At 38.3% G+C, this 19750-nt stretch overlaps 1 protein-coding gene across 9 annotated transcripts in view; it reads left to right on the forward strand.

The window, feature by feature from the left end:
* The first annotated feature begins 511 nt into the window (after positions 1–511).
* The window catches only part of CEP70 (centrosomal protein 70), an 87510-nt gene continuing 68271 nt past the window's right edge, over positions 512–19750 (forward strand). For 4 of the 9 annotated variants that reach the window (XM_061420498.1, XM_061420513.1, XM_061420489.1 and 1 more), the window contains exons 1-5: positions 10791–10850; positions 13053–13177; positions 17997–18087; positions 18209–18332; positions 18652–18832. In XM_061420498.1, the coding sequence (XP_061276482.1) occupies positions 13163–13177; positions 17997–18087; positions 18209–18332; positions 18652–18832 (411 nt within the window). In that variant the 5' untranslated portion in view covers positions 10791–10850; positions 13053–13162. Of the gene's footprint in view, positions 602–2488; positions 2592–4478; positions 4542–4587; positions 4725–10790; positions 10851–13052; positions 13178–17996; positions 18088–18208; positions 18333–18651; positions 18833–19750 lie in introns of those variants that run through there. The other 5 variants (XM_061420550.1, XM_061420560.1, XM_061420522.1 and 2 more) reach the window with 4 other exon arrangements.

Raw genomic sequence — 19750 nt, forward strand, 5'->3', positions numbered from 1 at the left:
GAGGAAGAGTTCAGCGACCCAGGTAACCCTCCCTTTCTTTCCCGTCTGTGCCCTGCACACCTTTCTCTAATCAAGCCCACCGTACTGCAGCGTTAATTGCAGGGTGTATACCTATCTCCCTAACTACACTTTGAACATCTCCAGTCAGCCACTTTTGCATTTCGGGAGCTCGATGTCTGGCTTGATACTTCGTCGAGATTTGGAAAATGTTTAGCGGAAGGATAAAATGTCATCAACACATTTATGTGCATCCTCCAAGTGCCAGGCTCTGCAGCGCTCAGCCAGGATCCAGGGAGTGAGAGAGATGGAAGTGCGCAGGCGCAGAGCCCTTTCCCCGCCCCGCCCCCTGCAGTCTGCACTAAAAGTGAGCCCCGCCCCCAGTCGCGGAGCCAACCAGAGGGCGCGAGGCAGGACCAGCCTCCCCGGGCGGTCAGAGCAAATCGCTGCGGTGTTTCGGCCGGTGCAGAGGCGGATTCCTCGATGAGCTCCTGCTCGATTGGCCGACCTCCCACGGTAGGGTAACGGTCGCAGAGGCGGGGCCGGAGGCGGCTGAGCCGGCCGGGTTGAGAGCGCTGCGGGAGGTAGGCGGCGGCTGAGGAAGGTGAGCGGCGTTCTAGGTTTACGGAGGGGTCGGCTGGAGCCCCCGCCTGAGGAGCCCCTACCTGAGGAACCCCGGGAACTGACCTCACCTGCGCCCTGAGAGTGGTCAGACGAGCCGCCTCGGAACTGGTTGGCTCCAATTAACAGTCCCAGGATAAAGGCCGAGGGGAGGAGGGTAGCCTGATAAACCTGGTTCGAGTCTGGCTTCGCCCTTTGTGGTCTCTGATTCCGCTTGTAAAAACTCAGCGCCTCAGTTTCTTTATTTGTGGAACACAGCTGATAATTCTTGCCTTACATGGTGATTGAGAAGGTTAAATGAGGCAATGAGTGTGAAGCTTGGAGTGATTTTCGGCGCGCCCTGGATTCTGGATAAGTAGGTAGTTACTCCATCCCCATGAGTCCACCAGGACCGACCCGCTCCTCCTTTCAGTGTCAAGGTGTCTGAGGAGGTCGCTGGGCTAGTGAAGGCTAGGAATAGAAGGTGGGGGATAGATGAAGGTGTAGGTAGATGATTATCTCTTTCTCCGTTTTATTAGGCCCATTTCAGAGTGCGGGGCTCTTTATGCAGAGTCTAATTTGATTTTTATTAAGATCAATGAGTTGGAAATAACTAAAGGCTAAGACACTTGTAACACGCAGGCCAAACAGAAGTGTTTTTGTGCCGCTTTATTTTGCAAGCATAAGGTTACACACTGTGCACGCATTATCCATGTTGGTTTCAATCTTCTGTATGAGGTTTTTGTTTTGTTTTTTACTTTCGGTCTTGCCAAACAGACTTGAGCCTTGCCCACCCCACCTTGGGGAGGAGGTGGCTGACAAGGGAATGCCGCAGCTTCTGCTTGGAGGAGTGTTCTGACCCTTTATGTAACTTCTCCTGGGGCAGAATGATTTGGTCTAGAGGAGATCCAGCCCTAATTTCGTTTACTTATTTGCGGTAAATTCAGTTCTTCTTAGGAACGTTAAATAGAGACTTTGAAAGCATTTCATGTTCCATTTATTGCAGTAAAGTGAAATATGTACTTTTGAGAAAGCTAATTACAGATTTTGATGTGACTTGACTTGAGAAAGAACAGCTACTGCCTATGCTTTATTTCCAGTTTTCCCCCCGAAAGTAGTGAAAAATAAATACATTTTAATGTATGGTGCATGTTATAGGGGTCACAGACTTATAAAGGGCGAGTTACCAAAGGAATTTTGGTGGACCTGGACAGTGCAAGGAGATAGAACTTTGTTTTGCTTATCTGTATGTGTCTTTCCAGCCGTGTATAAATGAACTCCTACCCTGCAACTGCTATTCTTATAGTCTTACTTTAGGTGTGATATGACACTGATTAAAGCAAGCTGCAGCTTCTTTGGCTTTGGGGAAGCATTGGTTCCCCAAGTTCTGGGGAACTTTTCTGATGCAAAGTTCCAGACCTGTGTCTTGTTACAGTTTGTAGTGGGGAGAAGACTGCTGCAAACCATTGGCACATTAATTTCACAGCATGGGCCCCTGAAAAGGAGGGCTTGGTCACAGGTGAAATTGTGATAGTTCTCCCTGCCTTTGCTTTTTGTATTCAGTGGTTTTTGTCTGAGAGTACTCCTGACAATAAGAATTATTCTGCCTTTGAAGCCAGAATCAGAATTGATGCTAGACAGTGATAGAGTTGGACACCCAGCTAAATGTTTTAGCACAGCTGGGAGAGGAAGGATAAGTGGAAAGAAGACCCTAGTGAAGGCACCTGGTGGTGACCATCTATGTCCATTAGCAGTTAATTCATTGATTCCAGCTTCTGTTTAGTGGTTACCACCAGTACCATAGATGCCTGCTCTGGGAATAACACAAGACCTTTCTTACCAGGAGATGAACATTTTAAGATTTGGATCTCTTATTTTTTTTGAAACGTAGATGAAGATCCAGTTTCAGACATGAGACTCACTGAGTGATCATTTCATTGAGATCATCGTGAATGACAAGGTGAAAAGTACAAGAGGAATGTGGTATGACTGAGGTATGTCTGATGTGATAGATAACTCTCTCTGGGAATTGAGAGACCATGGAAAGGATCTACTAATTATGGAAAACTGTACATATGTTTCCTTTTGACCTCCTCATAATCCTATCAGGTATTTGAAGCTCCATAAAGGAAACGGAAGCCCAGAGAGGCTAAGTAACTATTTAAGATAACACAGCTGGTCACCAATTCTCATCACCACCTCTATCCTGCTGTGTGCTAGGCACTGTTCAATTAGTCCTTTGTATTTTAACTTTCCTAATCTTCCCAAGAACCTATGAGCTAAGTACTTTTATTATCCTCATTTTATGATAAGGAAATTGAGGCACAGAGATTAGTGGTTTCTTGGTTGCCTGGCAGAAGCCATGATTTAAAACCCTGCTATTCTGGCTATACCGGCCTTCTTTTGGTTAGTATTTCCTTTACTTTTGGTTTTATTGTTATTTAATACAGTTTTTTTTTTTAATTAAATAGTGAACTTTTATTATGAAATCAAACAGAAATGAACACACACACTGAATGTATACCTTAACAAATTAAGTGATGATACCTCCTAGGCCAGGGTAGAGAACCATGCTAGCCATGCTAAGACTGGTCTATCCCAATTACAGCTACTTCTGTACTCCCATTAGTAGCATTCTTCTGACTTTTACAGTAATTTCCTCCTTGTGTTAAAAAAAAAAGTTTTTTCCTAAATCTGTATTCTTCAGTATTAAAGTGTACCTCTTGCTCATTATATTAAAAAAAAAAAAATCTCTTAATCTGTAGGTTTTCCCCCTGTTCCTTTCTTTTCCTTATAACTTATCTGAAGAACTTGTCTCATTTGACCTATATATCCTACAGTCTGGATTTTGCAATTTGCATACTCATGTACAGTTGATTATGTTCTTCTGCCCTGGGTAATTCCTACACATTTGTAGCTGGATCAAAGACTGAATCAGACTCAGATTCAATTCCTTTGGTAATTCTCTAGGTGGTGTTTGGCAGGATCATAGGAGGTGCAGAATGTCTCGTTTCTCTTTGTGTTTCCAGCACCTGTTGATACTTGATGCCTGTATCTGTTCATTGAAGGCTGCAAAATAGTGATATTCTAATTTTATCATTTCTTTTACTTGTTAGTTAGAATATTAGCCCCTCAGTTGAATATGTAGCAGTAAAATCTCTTTAGGAAAGGCAGCATGAACAATTTGTTCCATTTATTTACCAATTTTTGAGAAAATGAATTGGTTCCTTATCTTCTGAAGATAATTATTTTAAAAAACCTAATATCAATATGAAGTCATAAATTTTAAACATTTTATGGGTTTCAGTTCATTGCAGTTATTTTAATTATCAAAGCTAATGTGCTGTCATCTTTGAGTGGGAGGAGCCTACTCAAGCCTATCCTTTTGCTATGACCCTACTAGTCTTTTTTTTTTTTCTTTGGCTATTTCCTGACCAGGGATTGAACCTGTGCCCCCAGCATTGGAAACAGTCTTAACCACTGGACCATCAGGGAAGTCCAGCACTACTTATCTTTAATAACTTCCTTGTTGTCTGATATCTTGAATGAATTCTGTCCCAAATATGAAATAATTTTTTCAAGAAACTTCTTTTTCAAAAGGATCATAATCTGTATTCTAGGGATCCTGAGTCAATCATGGTTTTAGGCTTTTTTGTAGACAGGTAGATATAACTATCCTAGCTCTGTCTCTGTAAACACACACAGAACTCTCATTTGTAAAACTGAAATTCTATACCCATTAAATAACTCAACCATTCCCCTGGCAGTCACCATTCTACTTTCTATATAAGTGGAATCATACAGCATTTGTTTGTGACTAGCTAATATATTTAAGGTTCATCCATGTTGTAACTTAGGTAAACATTTCCTTCCTGTTTCAGGCTGAATGGGCTTTCCTCATGACTCAGATGGTAAAGAATCCACATGCAATGCAGGAGACCCAGGTTTGATCCCTGGGTCAGGAAGACACCCTGGAGAAGGAAATAGCTACTTACTCCAGTATTCTTGTGTGGAGAATTCCATGGACAGAGGAGCCTGGCGGGCTACAGTCCATGGGGTCACAAAGAGTTGAACACCACTGAGCTGCTAACACTACACTACTACTTAAGGCTGAATAATATTCCACTGTATGGTTTATAGCATATTTTACTTATCTATTCATCTGTTGATGGAACTTGGGTTGCTTCCATCTTTTAGGTATATTTTGTGAGTAATGCTGCTGTGAACATAGATGTTCAAGTATCTTTTTAAGATCCTGCTTTCAGTTCTTTTGTCAAATTGCTGAATCCTAATAGCATTTCTACATTTAATTTTTTGAAGAACCACCATGCTATTTTTCATAGCAGCTGTACCATTTTATATTCCTGACAGTGCACAAGGGTTTCAGTTTCTCTACATCCTCACCAGTATCTGTTATTTCTGTTTCTTTTAGCTATCCTAATGGGTATGACAGAGAAGGCAATGGCACCCTACTCCAGTACTCTTGCCTGGAAAATCCCATGGACAGAGGAGCCTGGAAGGCTGCAGTCCATGGGGTTGCTGAGGATTGGGCATGACTGAGCGACTTCACTTTCACTTTTCACTTTCATGCATTGGAGAAGGAAATGGCAACCCACTCCAGTGTTCTTGCCTGGAGAATCCCAGGGACGGGGGAGCCTGGTGGGCTGCCGTCTATGGGGTCGCACAGAGTTGGACACGACTGAAGCGACTTCGCAGCAGCAGCAGCAGCAATGGGTATGAGGTGGTATCTCATTGTAATTTTGATTTGCATTTCCCTAATGGGTAATGTTGAAATATTTTCATGTGTTTATAGCCTTTTTTATATTTTCTTTAGAGAAATGTCTGTTCAGGTTCCTTGCCCATTTTTTAATCAGATTTTTTTTGTTGTTTCCGGAATTCTCTGTATATTCTGGATTGTTTATTGTTATATTTAGTTGCTAATTGTGTCTGACTCTTGCAACCCCATGGACTGTAGCCCACCAGGCTCCTCTGTCCATGGAATTTCCTAGGAAAGAATACTGTAGTAGGTTGCCATTTCCTTCTCCAGGGGATCTTCCTGACTCAGGGATCAAACGTATGTCCCTTGTGTCTCCTGAATCGGCAGGGAAATTCTTTACCACTGGGCCACCGTGGAAGCCCCATATATTCTGGATATTAATTCCTTATCACATAGATGATTTGTGAATATTTTCTCCCATTCCATGGATTGCCTTTTTACTCTGTTGACAGTATCTTTTGATGCACAAAAATTTTAAATTTTTGTAAAGTCCAGTTTGTCTGTTTTTACTTTTTGTTGCCTGTGCCTTTGATGTCATATCTAAGAAATCATTGCCAAATTCAGGATTGTAAAGCTTTTACCCTGTGTTTTCTTTTAAATTTTTACAGTTTAAGCTCTTAAATTTAGGTCTCTGATCCATTTGAGTTACTTTTTGTGTGGTCTTAAGGGTACAACTTGGGAGAAGGCAATGGCACCCCACTCCAGTACTCTTGCTTGGAAAATCCCATGGACAGAGGAGCCTGGATGGCTGCAGTCCATGGGGTCGCTAAGAGTCGGACACGACTGAGCGACTTCACTTTCACTTTTCACTTTCATGCATTGGAGAAGGAAATGGCAACCCACTCCAGTGTTCTTGCCTGGAGAATCCCAGGGACGGGGGAGCCTGGTGGGCTGCCGCCTATGGGGTCGAGCAGAGTTGGACACGACTGAAGCGACTTAGCAGCAGTAGCAGCAGCAAGGGTACAACTTGAGTCTGAGTGAACTCTGGGAGTTTGTGATGGACAGGGAGGCCTGGTGTGCTGTGGTTCATGGAGTCGCAAAGAGTCGGACACGACTGAGCGACTGAACTGAACTGAACTGAAGGGTACAACTTCATTCTTTTTACAGTTTTCACAGCAGAGGAAGAGACTGACTATCTCCTTTTGAAGGCTTTTTGGCGCTCTTATTGAAAAACATTTGACAGTTCAGTCACTTAGTCATATCCAACTCTTAGCGACCCCATGGACTGTAGCACGCCAGGCTTCCCTGTCCATCACCAACTCCTGGAGTTTACTCAGACTCATGTCCATCAAGTCAGTGATGCCATCCAACCATCTGGTCCTCTGTCGTCCCCTTCTCCTCCTGCCTTCACTCTTTCCCAGCATCAGGATCTTTTCCAATGAGTCAGTTATTCCCATCAGGTGGCCAAAGTATTGGAGTTTCAGCTTCAGCATCATATTCCAATGAATATTCAGGGTTGATTTCCTTTAGGATTGACTGGTTGGATCTCCTTGTAGTCCAAGGGACTCTCAAGAGTCTTCTCCAACACCACAGTTCAAAAGCATCTTCAGCACTCACATTTGACAATAAATGTGAGGGATTCTATCTGGGGTCTTTATTCTATGCAAATGGTCTATGCCAACACCACTCTGTTTTGATTTCTGTAGCTCTGCAAAGGAGTTTTAAATCAGGAAGCTGTTACTCCTTCAGCTTCATCTTGTTATTCCTCCAGCTTCTTTCTTCTTTTTCAAGATTACATTCAGGTGATTACATTCAAGTTATTCACGGTCCCTTGAGATTCCATATGTATTTTAGGATAGGTTTTCTATTTCTGAAAAAAATGTCATTGGGATTTTGATGGGGATTACACTGAATCTATAGATTGCTTTGGTTAGTATCAATGTCTTAATATTAAGTCTTATGATCCATGAATATTGGATGTGACCCCATTTACTTATGTCTTTAATTTCTTTGAGCAATGTTTTATAGTTTTCATTGTACAAGACTTTTACCTCCTTGGTTAAGTTTGCTCCTATTTTTATTCTTTGATGTCGTTGTAAATGGAGTTCTTTTATTTTCCATTTTAGGTTATTCATTGTTAGTATATAGAAATGCAAATGGTTTTTATATGCTGATTTTCATATTCTGCTGCTTTGCTGAATTCATTTATTCTAATGTATGTGCATGTGCACATGTGCGTGTGTGTGTATTAAGGTTTTTGGTATATAAAATCGTATCGTGCAAATAGAGATAATTTGACTTCTTTTCCAATTTGGATACCTTTTATTTCTCTTTCTTACTTAAATGCTTGGTGGGAACTTCCATTTCTATGTGGAATAAAAGTGGTGAATGTGACATCCTTGCCTTGTTCCTCATCTTAGAGGGTAAGCTTGTAGTCTTTTACCATTGAATATGATGTTCGCTGTAGCTTTTTCATATATGGCTTTTGTGGAGTTGTGTGTGTGCTAGTTTGCTTCAATCATATCCTACACTTGAAGACCCCAGGCTCCTCTGTCCATTGGATTCTCCAGGCAAGAATACTGGAGTGGGTTGCCATATCCTCCTCCAGGGGATCTTTTGTTTTGTTGAATTAGTTTCCTTCTATTCCTAGTTATTGAGTGTTTATCACAAGAAGGTGTTGGATTTGGTAAAATGCTTTTTCTGCATCAATTGAGATGATTGTATGTTCTTTTCCTTCATTCCATTAATGTAATATGTGATACACTGATTTCTTTTCATATGTTGAACTAATTCCTACATTCCAAGTATAAATCCCGCTTGAATATGGTGTATAATTCTTTTACTATGCTGCTGAATTTGGTTTACTAGTGTGTGCATGCTCAGTCGCTTAAGTCGTGTCCAACCCTTGTGAACTCATGGACTATAGCCCTCCAGACTCCTCTGTCCATGGGATTTTTCCAGGTAAGAACACTTGCAATGGGTTGCCATTTCCTGCTCCAGGGAATCTTCCCCACCCACGGTTCAAATCCTTGTCTCCTGTGCCTCCTGCATTGGCACTCAGATTCTTTACCATTTAGCCACCTGGGAAGCCTTTGGTTTACTAGTATTTTGCATCAATGCTTGTAAGGGATATTACTATTTTTCTTGTATTGTCTGACCTTTTAATATTAAGGTGATGCTATCTTCCAAGAATGAGTTAGGAAGTATTCCCTTGTCTAATTTTTTGGAATAGTTTGAGAAGAATTGTTAGTAGTTATTTAGATGTTTTGGTAGAATTCCTCAGTTATACCCCTCGGTCCATGTCTTTTCTTTTGGGGAGAGTTTGATTACTGATTCAGTTCTATTACTAGTTATGGATGTACTGCAATTTTCTGTTTCTTTGTGATTCAGTTTTGTGTCTATAGGAATTTGTCCATTTCATTTTGGTTATCTAATTTGTTGGCATACAATTGTTCATAATATTGTTTAATACTTTTTTCTGTATAATTTGTAGTAATGTTCCCACTTTCATTTCTGATTTTAGTAATTTGAGTCTTCTCTTTTTTTCTGTTTATCAGGTAAAATTTGTCATTTTTTATTGATCTTTTCAGATGTCTTTCATTGACTTTCTCTATTGCTTTCCTAGTCTCTATTTCCTTTGTTTCTGCTCTAATTAATCTTTATTTTTTTCTTTTGCTAGCTTTGGGTTTAGTTTGTTCTTTTTCTAGTTCCTTAAGTTGCAAACTTAGGTTGTTAATTTGAGATCTTTCATGTTTTTAATGCAAATTTTTATAACTCTTAAATTTCCCCCTTCAGGATTGCTTTCACTGTGTCCTGTAAGTTTTGAAATATTGTGTTTTGTTTTCATTAATATCTTAAAGAGTTTTATAATTTCTCTTGTGATTTCTTCTTTTATCCATTGGTTATTTACAAATGTGTTGTCTAATTTCCATAAACTTATGAATTTTTGTTTTATTTTTTGATTTCTAACTTCACCTCTTTGTGGAGACTTAATTTGTGGTTTAACATATAGTCTATCCTGATAATGTCCCATGTGTACTTGGAAGACTGTATTCTGTTGTTGTTGAGCAGGTTTCTTTTCTTTTCTTTTTTTCTTTTTGATCAGCTTGTGGGATCTTAGTTCGATGACCAAGGATCAAACCCGTGCTCCCTGCAGTGGAAGCATGGAGTCCTAAACCACTGAATTACCAGGGAATTCCCAGTGTTCTTTATAAATCTACTAGATCTGGTTGTTTTACTCTGTCACATTGTCTGTTTCATTACTTTTCTTTTGTCTGATTACTATGTATTCTTGAGAATGGAGTGTTAAAATCTCCACCTATATTGCAGAACTATTTCTTCCTTCAATTCTGTGAATTTTTACTTCACATGTGTTAGTGGTCTGTTATTAAGTGCACAAGTGCTTATAATTGTTATGTATTCTAGCTGTATTAAATCTTTTATTAATACGTAATGTCCTGTTTTGTCTCTAGTAGCCTTTTTTGATATAAAGTCTATTTTGTCTGATACTCATATAGCTAGACTTTCCTTCTTTCTTTCTTTTTTTAAAAAATTATTTTCATGAAATACCTTTTACCATTCTTTCACTTTCAATCTCTTTGTGTCTCTGGCTCTAAAATGGGTCTTGTTTTAGGCACATAGTTGGATCATATTTTCTTAAATTCATTCTACCAGTCTGTCAAGAGTTTGACCCTTTTACATTTAGAGTGATTACTGACAGGTAAGGGATTACTGTCTGTAATTTTGCTATTTTTTTGTAACATGGCTTTTTCCCCTCCCTCATTTCCTGTATTACTGTCTTCTTGTGTTTAGTTGATTTTTTTTTTGTAGCAGAATGTTTTCTTTTTCTATATATTCTATCACTGTTTTCTTTGTGGTAACCATGAAGTTTACATTTACCATTATAAAATCATAACACTAATTTGAATTTATCGGAGTTTCACTTAAATAACGTATAAAAATTCTACTTCTTTACAGCTCTATCCCCACCTCTTTCAGTTGTTGATGTTGCAGTTACATCTTTATACATGTGTGCCTGAAAACAAAAATTCTAGTAAATGAGTTAGTGTCTTAAATTAGGTAGAAAATGTGTGACACTACAAACCAAAGTTATAATAATATTAGCTTTAGACTAATGATTGTTTTTTAAAAAAAGACCTGTTTCTTAAGTCATGTAGCAAGCAAAAAGTGGAGTTACACATCTTTGTTATAATAGCAGCTTTTATAATTGCCTGTGTATTTACCATGCCATTTACCTTTATTGAGATATTTAGTTTTTCATATGGCTTTGATTTACTGTCCTGTGTCCTTTTATTTCAACTAGTGGGACTACCTTTACCATTGCTTGTAGGGCAGGTCTAGTGGTAAGGAATGCCTTAAACTTTAGTTTATCTGGAAATATCTTTATTCTGTTCTCACTTTTGAAGGATAGTTTTGCCAAACATAAGATTCTTGATTGACAGTTTCTTTCTTTCAGGAAGAATTATATCATCTCACTACCTCCTGGTCTCCAAAGTTGCTGTTAAGAAATCTGCTGGTAATTACCTTGTGTGTGATGTGTCACTTCTCCCTTGCTACTTTCAAGATTCTTTGTTCTTTGAAAAGCTTGAAAAAAAAGTACTACAGTACTTCTTGGTGTAGGTCTCTGAGTTTATGTTTCTAGGAGTTTGTGTCTTTCAATAAATTTGGGAAGTTTTCAGCCATCATTTCATATTCTCCCTACCACCCTCTCTTTTCTCCTTCTGGGACTCCCACAATTCGTGTGTTGACACAACTGGTAGTGTCTCACAGGTCCTTTAGGTAAGGTTCACTTTTATTCAGTCTTCCTTTTTTCCTATTCTTTAGACTTGATAATTTCCATTGTCTTACCTTCACACTTACTGTGATTCATTCTTTTGCCTGTTCAAATCTGCATTTGAATGCCCCTAGTAAATTCTTTATTTCAGTTATACTTTTCAGTTACAGAATATGTTTGATTTTCGTTTTGTTGTTTTCTCTCTTTACTGATATTTCACTTTTGATCATATATTTTTTCTTATTTTTTCTCCACATCTTCCCTTAGTTCTTTGAATTTTTTAAGGTGGTTGTTTTAAACGCTTTGTGCAGTAGATGTGCCATCAAGTTTTGTTGTTTTTTTTCAGAGACAGTTTGATTTTTTTTTTTTTCCTTTGAATGAGCCATGCTTTCCAGATTCTTTGTAAGCTTTACTTTATTGAAAACTGGACATTTGAATCTAGTAATATCTATGGAAATAAGATTCTCTTTCTTTGCCATGGTTTGCTGGGGTTTGTTTTTCTTTGTTTTAAATTTTGGCTGTCTTTGTGCTGAGGATCAGCCTGACCTATAAACTTGAGGTATTTTTTAGCCTACACCTTTCTCTGGGTACATGCAGTGGCTTTCTAATTCCCCATATATGCATTTAGGAGTGCTATATGTGAACCTTCTTTGGATTCTGATTTGGAGAAAAAAAAAAAAATTTAAGACATTTGGGGGAAAATTGAACATGGACTAGATATTAAGTGATAGTAAGGAATTAATATAATTTGGTGTGACAGTGGTATTGAAGTTATGTTAAAATGAGTCTACATTTATTGGAGGTGAGTACTGAAATAGAAGTGGGTAGAGAAATGAAATAAATAAGGAAGAATGTTGGTTATTATTGATCTTGGGTTAATGAATATACATGGGTTCATTTTACTCTTTCTCTACTTGTATGTATTTTTTTAAATTTCTCTAATGAAAAGTTTAAAAACTAGCTGAAAGGTGGTAGCCATTGAAGTTGGCTGATACTTTCAAAAAGTATCTTTATTTAAATAAAAGTGAGAGAGATGAACATAGTGCATTCGAGACCAGAGTTTAAAGGGGAGAGAGTACTCTCTGATGTCAGCAGCAAAAATTGCAGAATTGGAGAATTTGCAACATGTTACTAGGTTTAGCTGAAAATGAATTATTGGTGACTAGTATTGGTGCATTTCACTATCTGAAGCAGAAGTAGAAGGACAGAAGGGTGATTTGCAAGAAAAACTGAACTAGCAGCAGGGAGGATCATTTTACTTCTCTGTCTCACATGGTTATAGCATCTGATATATTGGTACAATTCTCCCAGCACTCTTTCCTGCCAGCTTTGACAGCTAGAGATGTTGGATTAAACACTTTCTAAGGTTCTCATGTTGTGAGATTCCATGATGCCAATGAATATGTGTGATGATTGTGCCTCTGCAAAGGAAGAGTTAGATACCATAAAAATTCAAGGAAGTTTCTTCCTATAGAATGGCAGAGTCTTAGACAACAAGAGCACGTGATGGGAGGGTAGACTGAATATAAACTTGTGTGTGTGCCAGTCAAATAGAATACGTTGTGTTGCTAGCCTTTGATCTACTTAGAAATAAAGACCACCTAAGAATGTGGCATTTAATTTACCCTTTGAGTTAGGCTAGTGAATTAATTATTAAACTAATGAATTCAGACAATTCTTTCATTTTTGGGGAAGCAGCTTACAAAAAATGTTTATTAGCATCACTTGCTTTTCACATTACCTAGTTAAAACAAATAGTTTTCTTTGTGTATATATGTGTAAAACCCCATAATGTTTCATTTCTAGAGAACATTAAAATTATAAAAATCGGCTTTCTTAGAAGTCATAGAAGTTTTGGCTTAGGAATGCTTAAATTGCCCAAGAGTAGTGGGTTCTTTTAAATATAATTTTCTTTAACACCTTATTGCACTTTTTTTATTTTAGGCAATTCAATTTTTTATTGCCAATCTCAACTTCTTTTGACTCTACAAAAGAAATTGTATCTACAGCAGCCTCTAAAGCCAAGGAGTCCAGCAAATCATCAGATAAGACTCATGACTGAAAAACAGGTAAACCTGAAATATTTGAAACCAGTGTTTATCAAAGTATGCGTCAAAGAATACCACATCTACAAATGTGAAAAACCTTACTTTAAAAGGCTACTTGAGTAAAAGCATTTTCGGAAATGATGGGTTAAAATTATTAAATGGTATCCTTATTCTAAGACTTCACAACATATCAGTGTCCAGAAGGAGGCTTTATTATACAGTTTTTCCTACTTACGTAATACTAATTTGATGAATATTTCATTAGACTGGTCTTCTTCAGTTTATACTTGGAAAATGCCATTCTCAAATATTTTGGAATTTGCAAACAGTTATGTTTTTCTTCAAACATAATTTAACTCAGATGACCGTTATATCTACTACTGTGGGCAAGAATCCCTTAGAAGAAATGGAGTAGCCATCATAGTCAACAAGAGAGCCCCAAATGCAGTACTTGGATGTAATCTCAAAAACAACAGAATGATCTCTGTTCGTTTCCAAGGCAAACCATTCAGTATCGCAGTAATCCAAGTCTATGCCCCAACCAGTAATGCTGAAGAAGCTGAAGTTGAATGGTTCTATGAAGACCTACAAGACCATCTAAAACTACACCCAAAAAAGATGTCCTTTTCATTATAGGGTACTGAAATGCAAAAGTAGGAAATCAAGAAATACCTGGAGTAACAGGCAAGTTTGGCTGTGGCATACAGAATGAAGCAGGGCAAAGGCTAACAGTTTTGCCAAGAGAACGCACTAGTCATAGAAAACACCCTCTTCCAACAACACAGGAGAAGACTCTACACGTGGACATCACCAGATGGTCAATACCGAAATCAGATTGATTATATTCTTTGCAGCCAAAGATGGAGAAGCTCTATACAGTCAGCAAAAACAAGACTAGGAGCTGATTGTGGCTCAGATTGTGAATTTCTTATTACCAAATTCAGACTTAAATTGAAGAAAGCAGCAAAAACCACTAGACCATTCAGGTATGACCTAAATCATATCCCTTATGATTATACAATATAAGTGACAAGTAGGCTAAAGGGATTAGGTCTGATAGAGTGCCTGAAGAACTATGGACAGAGGCTCATGACATTGTACAGGAGGCAGTGATCAAGACCATTTCCAAGAAAAAGAAATGCAAAAAGACAAAATGGTTGTCAGAGAGGCCTTACTGTGAAGCCTGTGAAAAGAAGAGAAGCGAAAGGCAAAGGAGAAAAGGAAAGATATACCCATTTGAATGCAGAGTTCCAAAGAATAGCAAGGAGAGACAAGAAAGCCTTTCTCAGTCATCACTGCAAAGAAATAGAGGAAAACAGTGAAATGGGAAAGAGTAGAGATCACTTCAAGAAAATTAAGAGATACCAAGGGAACATGCAAAGATGGACACAATAAAGGACAGAAATGGTATGGATTTAACAAAAGCAGAAGATATTAAGAAGTGGCAAGAATCCACAGAAGAACTATACAAAAAAGGTCTTCATGACCCAGATAATCATGATGGTGTGATCACTCACCTAGAGCTAGACATCCTGGAATGTGAAGTCAGGGGGGCCTTAGGAAGCATCACTATGAACAAAGCTAGTGAAGGTGATGAAATTCCAGTTGAACTATTTCAAATCCTGCAAGATGATGCTGTGAAAGTGCTGCACTCGATATGCCAGTGGAAAATAGCAGTGGCCACAGGACTGGAAAAGGTCATTTTCATTCCAGTCCCAAAGAAAGGCAATGCCAAAGAATGCATCATGTGAAATACTGGGCTGGATGAAGCACAGGCTGGAATCAGGATTGCCGGGGGAAATATCAATGACCTCAGATACACAGATGACACCACCTTTATGGCATGAAGTGAAGAGGAGCTAAAGAGCCTCTTGAAAGTGAAAGAGGAGAGTGAAAAAGTTGGCTTAAAACATTCAGAAAATGAAGATCATGGCATCTGGTCCTATCACCTCATGGGAAATAGATGGGGGAACAGTGGCAGACTTTTTTTGGGGGGCTCCAAATTCACTGCAGATGGTGACTGAAGCTATAAAATTAAAAGATGCTTGCTCCTTGGAAGAAAAGTTATGACCAACCTGGAAAACATATTAAAAAGAAGAGACATTACTTTGGCAGCAAAGGTCCGTCTAGTCAACACTATGGTTTTTCCAGTAGTCACCTATGGATGTGAGAGTTGGACTATAAAAAAAGCTGAGTGCCAAAGAATTGATGCTTTTGAACTGTGGTATTGGAGAAGACTCTTGAGAGTCCCTTAGACTTCAAGGAGATCAAAACAGTCCATCCTAAAGGAGATCAGTCTGGGTGTTCATTGGAAGGACTGATACTGAAGCTGAAACTCCAATACTTTGGCCACCTGATGTGAACTGAGTCACTGGAAAAGACCCTAATGCTGGGAACGATTGAGGGCAGGAGGAGAAGCGGACGACAGAGGATGAGATGGTTGGATGGCGTCACTGACTCAATGGACATGAGTTTGGGTAAACTCTGGGAATTGGCGATGGATAGGGATGCCTGTGGTGCGGCAGTTCATGGGATCACAAAGAGTCAGACACGACTGAGCAACTGAACTGAACTGATGTTTTTCTTTCTCTTAAAAGAGTTATCAGGACTTTCATGGCAGTCCAGTGGTTGAGACTGCCTCCCAGTGCATAAGGTGTGTGTTCAATCGGTGATCGGGGAGCTAAGATACTACATGCCTCTTGGCCAAAAACCAAAGCATAAAACAAGCAATATAGAAACAAATTCAATAAAGACTTAAAAATGGTCCACATCAAAAAAAAAAAAAACAACAACAAACCTTTAAAAAGTTATCAGGCAACAGTATTTGTATAGTTTGGGCATTCAAAATATGTGACTTTTTTTATAGGGCATTTTTTTTTTTTAATGAGTCGTAGTAGGTTTGGAGAACGAAATGGCAACCCACTCCAGTAGAGGAGCCTAGTGGGCTGCCATCTGTGGGGTTGCACAGACTCAGACACGACTTAAGCAACTTAGCAGCAGCAGTAGGTTTCCACTTATATACCCACACAGAGCTTTTGGCTCCCCAAACAGATTCTAGCAACAGTTTTAGTTCTGTTTCTTTAATCTTTGTGACCAGAAGACAAAAATAAGGGAAAAAAATTGTCAGGGCGGGAGAGTTACAGAAAGGATAAAGAAATAGAAGGAAGTCAGCAGTCAAAATGAAAGATTTGTTTGGTATTTGAGCCATAATCCTATCAAAGAGTCGTCAGGACAATTTGGTTTTTGTCTTGATAGGTTTTTAAAAATTGAAGTATAGTTGATTTACAGTATTAACTTCAGGTGTGTAACATAGTGAATCAGTAGTTTTTACTGATCACTAAATCAGTAAAAACAGATTTTACTCCATTAAAAGTTATTACAAGATAATTGTTATAATTCTCTCGCTATACAGTGTATCCTTGTTGCTTATCTATTTTAGTAGATTTTTTAATGTCTGAGGGGAATTTGAATGTGAATGTGATAGTTGCTCAGTCATGCCTGACTCTTTGCAACCCCATGGACTGCAAAGTAGCCTGCCTGGCTCCTCTGTCCATGGAATTCTCCAGGCAAGAACCCTGGAGTGGGTAGCCATTTCCTTCTCCATTGGATGTGAAGAGTAATACTTTTATTTGAACTTTTAAAAATTTTCTAGGAGAGAGGGAGGGGAAAAAATTCTCCAAATTATTAATATTAACATTATTATAATATTTACATGCTATTCACTAATAAAATACATTAGATACTTTTCAAGCATTTAAATAAATTGAAAATTTACTCAAATCACCTTTTCACAAATATACTTACATTATACTATAAAAGATATTTAAGGTTTTTTAAAAAGAATGCAAAGTATCTCACACACTTGATTTTAAAATTGATCATTGTATTTAAGAACCTGTTATTGATGTTAACATCATGAATTTAAATGTCATTTAAAAAATACCTGTTTCTGTTGTATTTTATGTTCTTTTCTTACCCATTGTTTTTATTTATTGTTAGGTTTTATTCTTTTTTTAATCTGGAGAGAGTTCCCTTCTCAGGGTAAATACATATGTAGAATCAGGGATACAAAAATTAGGAGTGTCTTTCAGAATATTTCTACTAGAATCAGTTACCTAGATGGACAGACTCCTTTTCATAGTTAGACCTTGTCCATTATACAAGGAACTACCTAAGTTATTGGCTCTTCCAGTCAGATATGTTTGATTTTGTTGTGACCCTGGTCATCGTTAAGGTGACAGTTAAATAAAAAACCCTAAATAAAAAGTTCAGTTAAATAAGAAACTTAAGGTCTGTTTGCTGCTGCTGCTGCTAAGTCGCTTCAGTCGTGTCCGACTCTGTGCGACCCCATAGACGGCAGCCCACCAGGCTCCCCCATCCCTGGGATTCTCCAGGCAAGAACACTGGAGTGGGTTGCCATTTCCTTCTCCAATGCATGAAAGGGAAAAGTGAAAGTGAAGTCGCTCAGTCGTGTCCGACTCTTAGTGACCCCATGGACTGCAGCCTACCAGTCTCCTCCATCCATGGGATTTTCCAGACAAGAGTACTATTTAATTCACTGAAATTATAAGGCTTTTAATTTATTCATTAAGACCTATATATGTGTTCTGGAATTATGTAATTCCAGATATAATGTAAGTATTTGTGCTTATTTGCATCCTTTTTAGTCTAATTTTGTTAGAAACAAATCTGTTTTAATTTTAAGCATTATGTGTGTATAAAAATTCATATTAAAGCTTTTGGAAAAAAAGTCTGTTCTGAAAACAAAGGAAATTATAAGAGGGCATTTCTTCACCCTATATCTTAACGTTGATCCTTTTCTGTCTTCTTGTACTTGTAGCGGGAAGAAGCAGAATGGGAAAACATAAATGTGCTGTTGATGATGCATGGCTTAAAGCCTTTATCTCTAGTCAAAAGAACAGATATGAAAGGTAATCAAATTATGTTCTTGCTCCTTAAGATAAAAAGCTTCTTTTTTTAAAAAACATTTTCAATCTTAATGTTTTTCTTATCTTCATTTTTACTATGTGTATTACATTTCAAAAAATGTAGATCTCATCATTTTTGACAAACAGTCATCACAGACGATGAGGGAGAATTTAAAAACAATGATGGAGGAAACATCGCGTCAACAGAACATGATCCAGGAGCTCATAGAAACTAATAAACAGCTTAAGTAAGAAAATGGAAAAAAATCTGTTTTGAATTGTATGTGAACAAATGATATGCATTTAAAAAAATAACTCGCTTGAAAAGAATCTTGGAATTTAATTTTCCATTGATTAAATATAAAGTAAAAAATATTTTTAGTAGGTAAATCTTTTGGTAATAGCTTCGATATATACTGATACCCTATGTTTCCTTTGTTGGTTTGTGTTATAGAAATTTTAAGAATGCAAAAAAATTTTAGAAAGTTGTTATGTTGGTAGATGGATATGTTGGTTGATATGATTTGTTACTATTACTAAGAGAAGGAATTGTATGTCTGTTACTAGAAATGAACTTCAGCAACAGCAAAGCCGAGCAGCAGATCAGGAACAACGAGCTAATGACTTGGAACAAATTATGGAGAGTGTGAAGTCCAAAATTGGTGAAATGGAGGATGAATCTGTAAATAGGGTTTGCCAGCAACAGAATAAAATAAAAGAACTTCAAAAGGAGCATAAAGTTTTACAGGTAATGAGTTAAACATTTTCTTACATGATAGTCTTAAAATACCTTGTCAATGTTACAGGTAACTTCCATGTTGCTTAATTCAGTGATCCTTATCTTCCTTTACCTATTATTGTCATTGTCTTGAAATTCTTTCTTTGCTGTTTCCAGAATATTTTCTCTTCTGGTTTTTCTCTAACCCCACTGGTTATTTTTTGATCCCTTTGCTGATTCTTCGCATTTTCCATGACTTATCCCTTCAGTTCAGTCGCTCAGTCCTGTCCGACTCTTTGCGACCCCATGAATCGCAGCACGCCAGGCCTCCCTGTCCATCACCAACTCTCGGAGTTCACTCAACCTCATTGTCCATCGAGTTGGTGATGCCATCCAGCCATCTCATCCTCTGTCGTCCCCTTCTCCTCCTGCCCCCAATCCCTCCCAGCATCAGGGTCTTTTCCAATGAGTCAGTTCTTCGCATGAGGTGGCCAAAGTATTGGAGTTTCAGCTTCAGCATCAGTCCTTCCAATGAACACCCAGGACTGATCTCCTTCAGAATGGACTGGTTGGATCTCCTTGCAGTCCAAGGGACTCTCAAGAGTCTTCTCCAACACCACAGTTCAAAAGCATCAATTCTTCAGCACTCAGCTTTCTTCAGTCCAACTCTCACATCCATACATGACCACTGGAAAAACCATAGCCTTGAGTAGACGGACCTTTGTTGGCAAAGTAATGTCTCTGCTTTTCGCCCTTCCAAAAAGTAAGGGTCTTTTAATTTCATGGCTATAGTCACCATCTGCAGTGATTTTGGAGCCCCAAAAAATAAAGTCTGACTCTGTTTCCACTGTTTCCTCATCTATTTCCCATGAAATGATGGGACCAGATGCCATCCATGATCTTAGTTTTCTGAATGTTGAGCTTTAAGCCAACTTTTCACTCTCCTCT

The sequence above is a fragment of the Bos javanicus genome, chromosome 1 (genome assembly GCF_032452875.1).
Source record: "Bos javanicus breed banteng chromosome 1, ARS-OSU_banteng_1.0, whole genome shotgun sequence".
NCBI classification, from domain to species: Eukaryota; Metazoa; Chordata; class Mammalia; order Artiodactyla; family Bovidae; genus Bos; species Bos javanicus.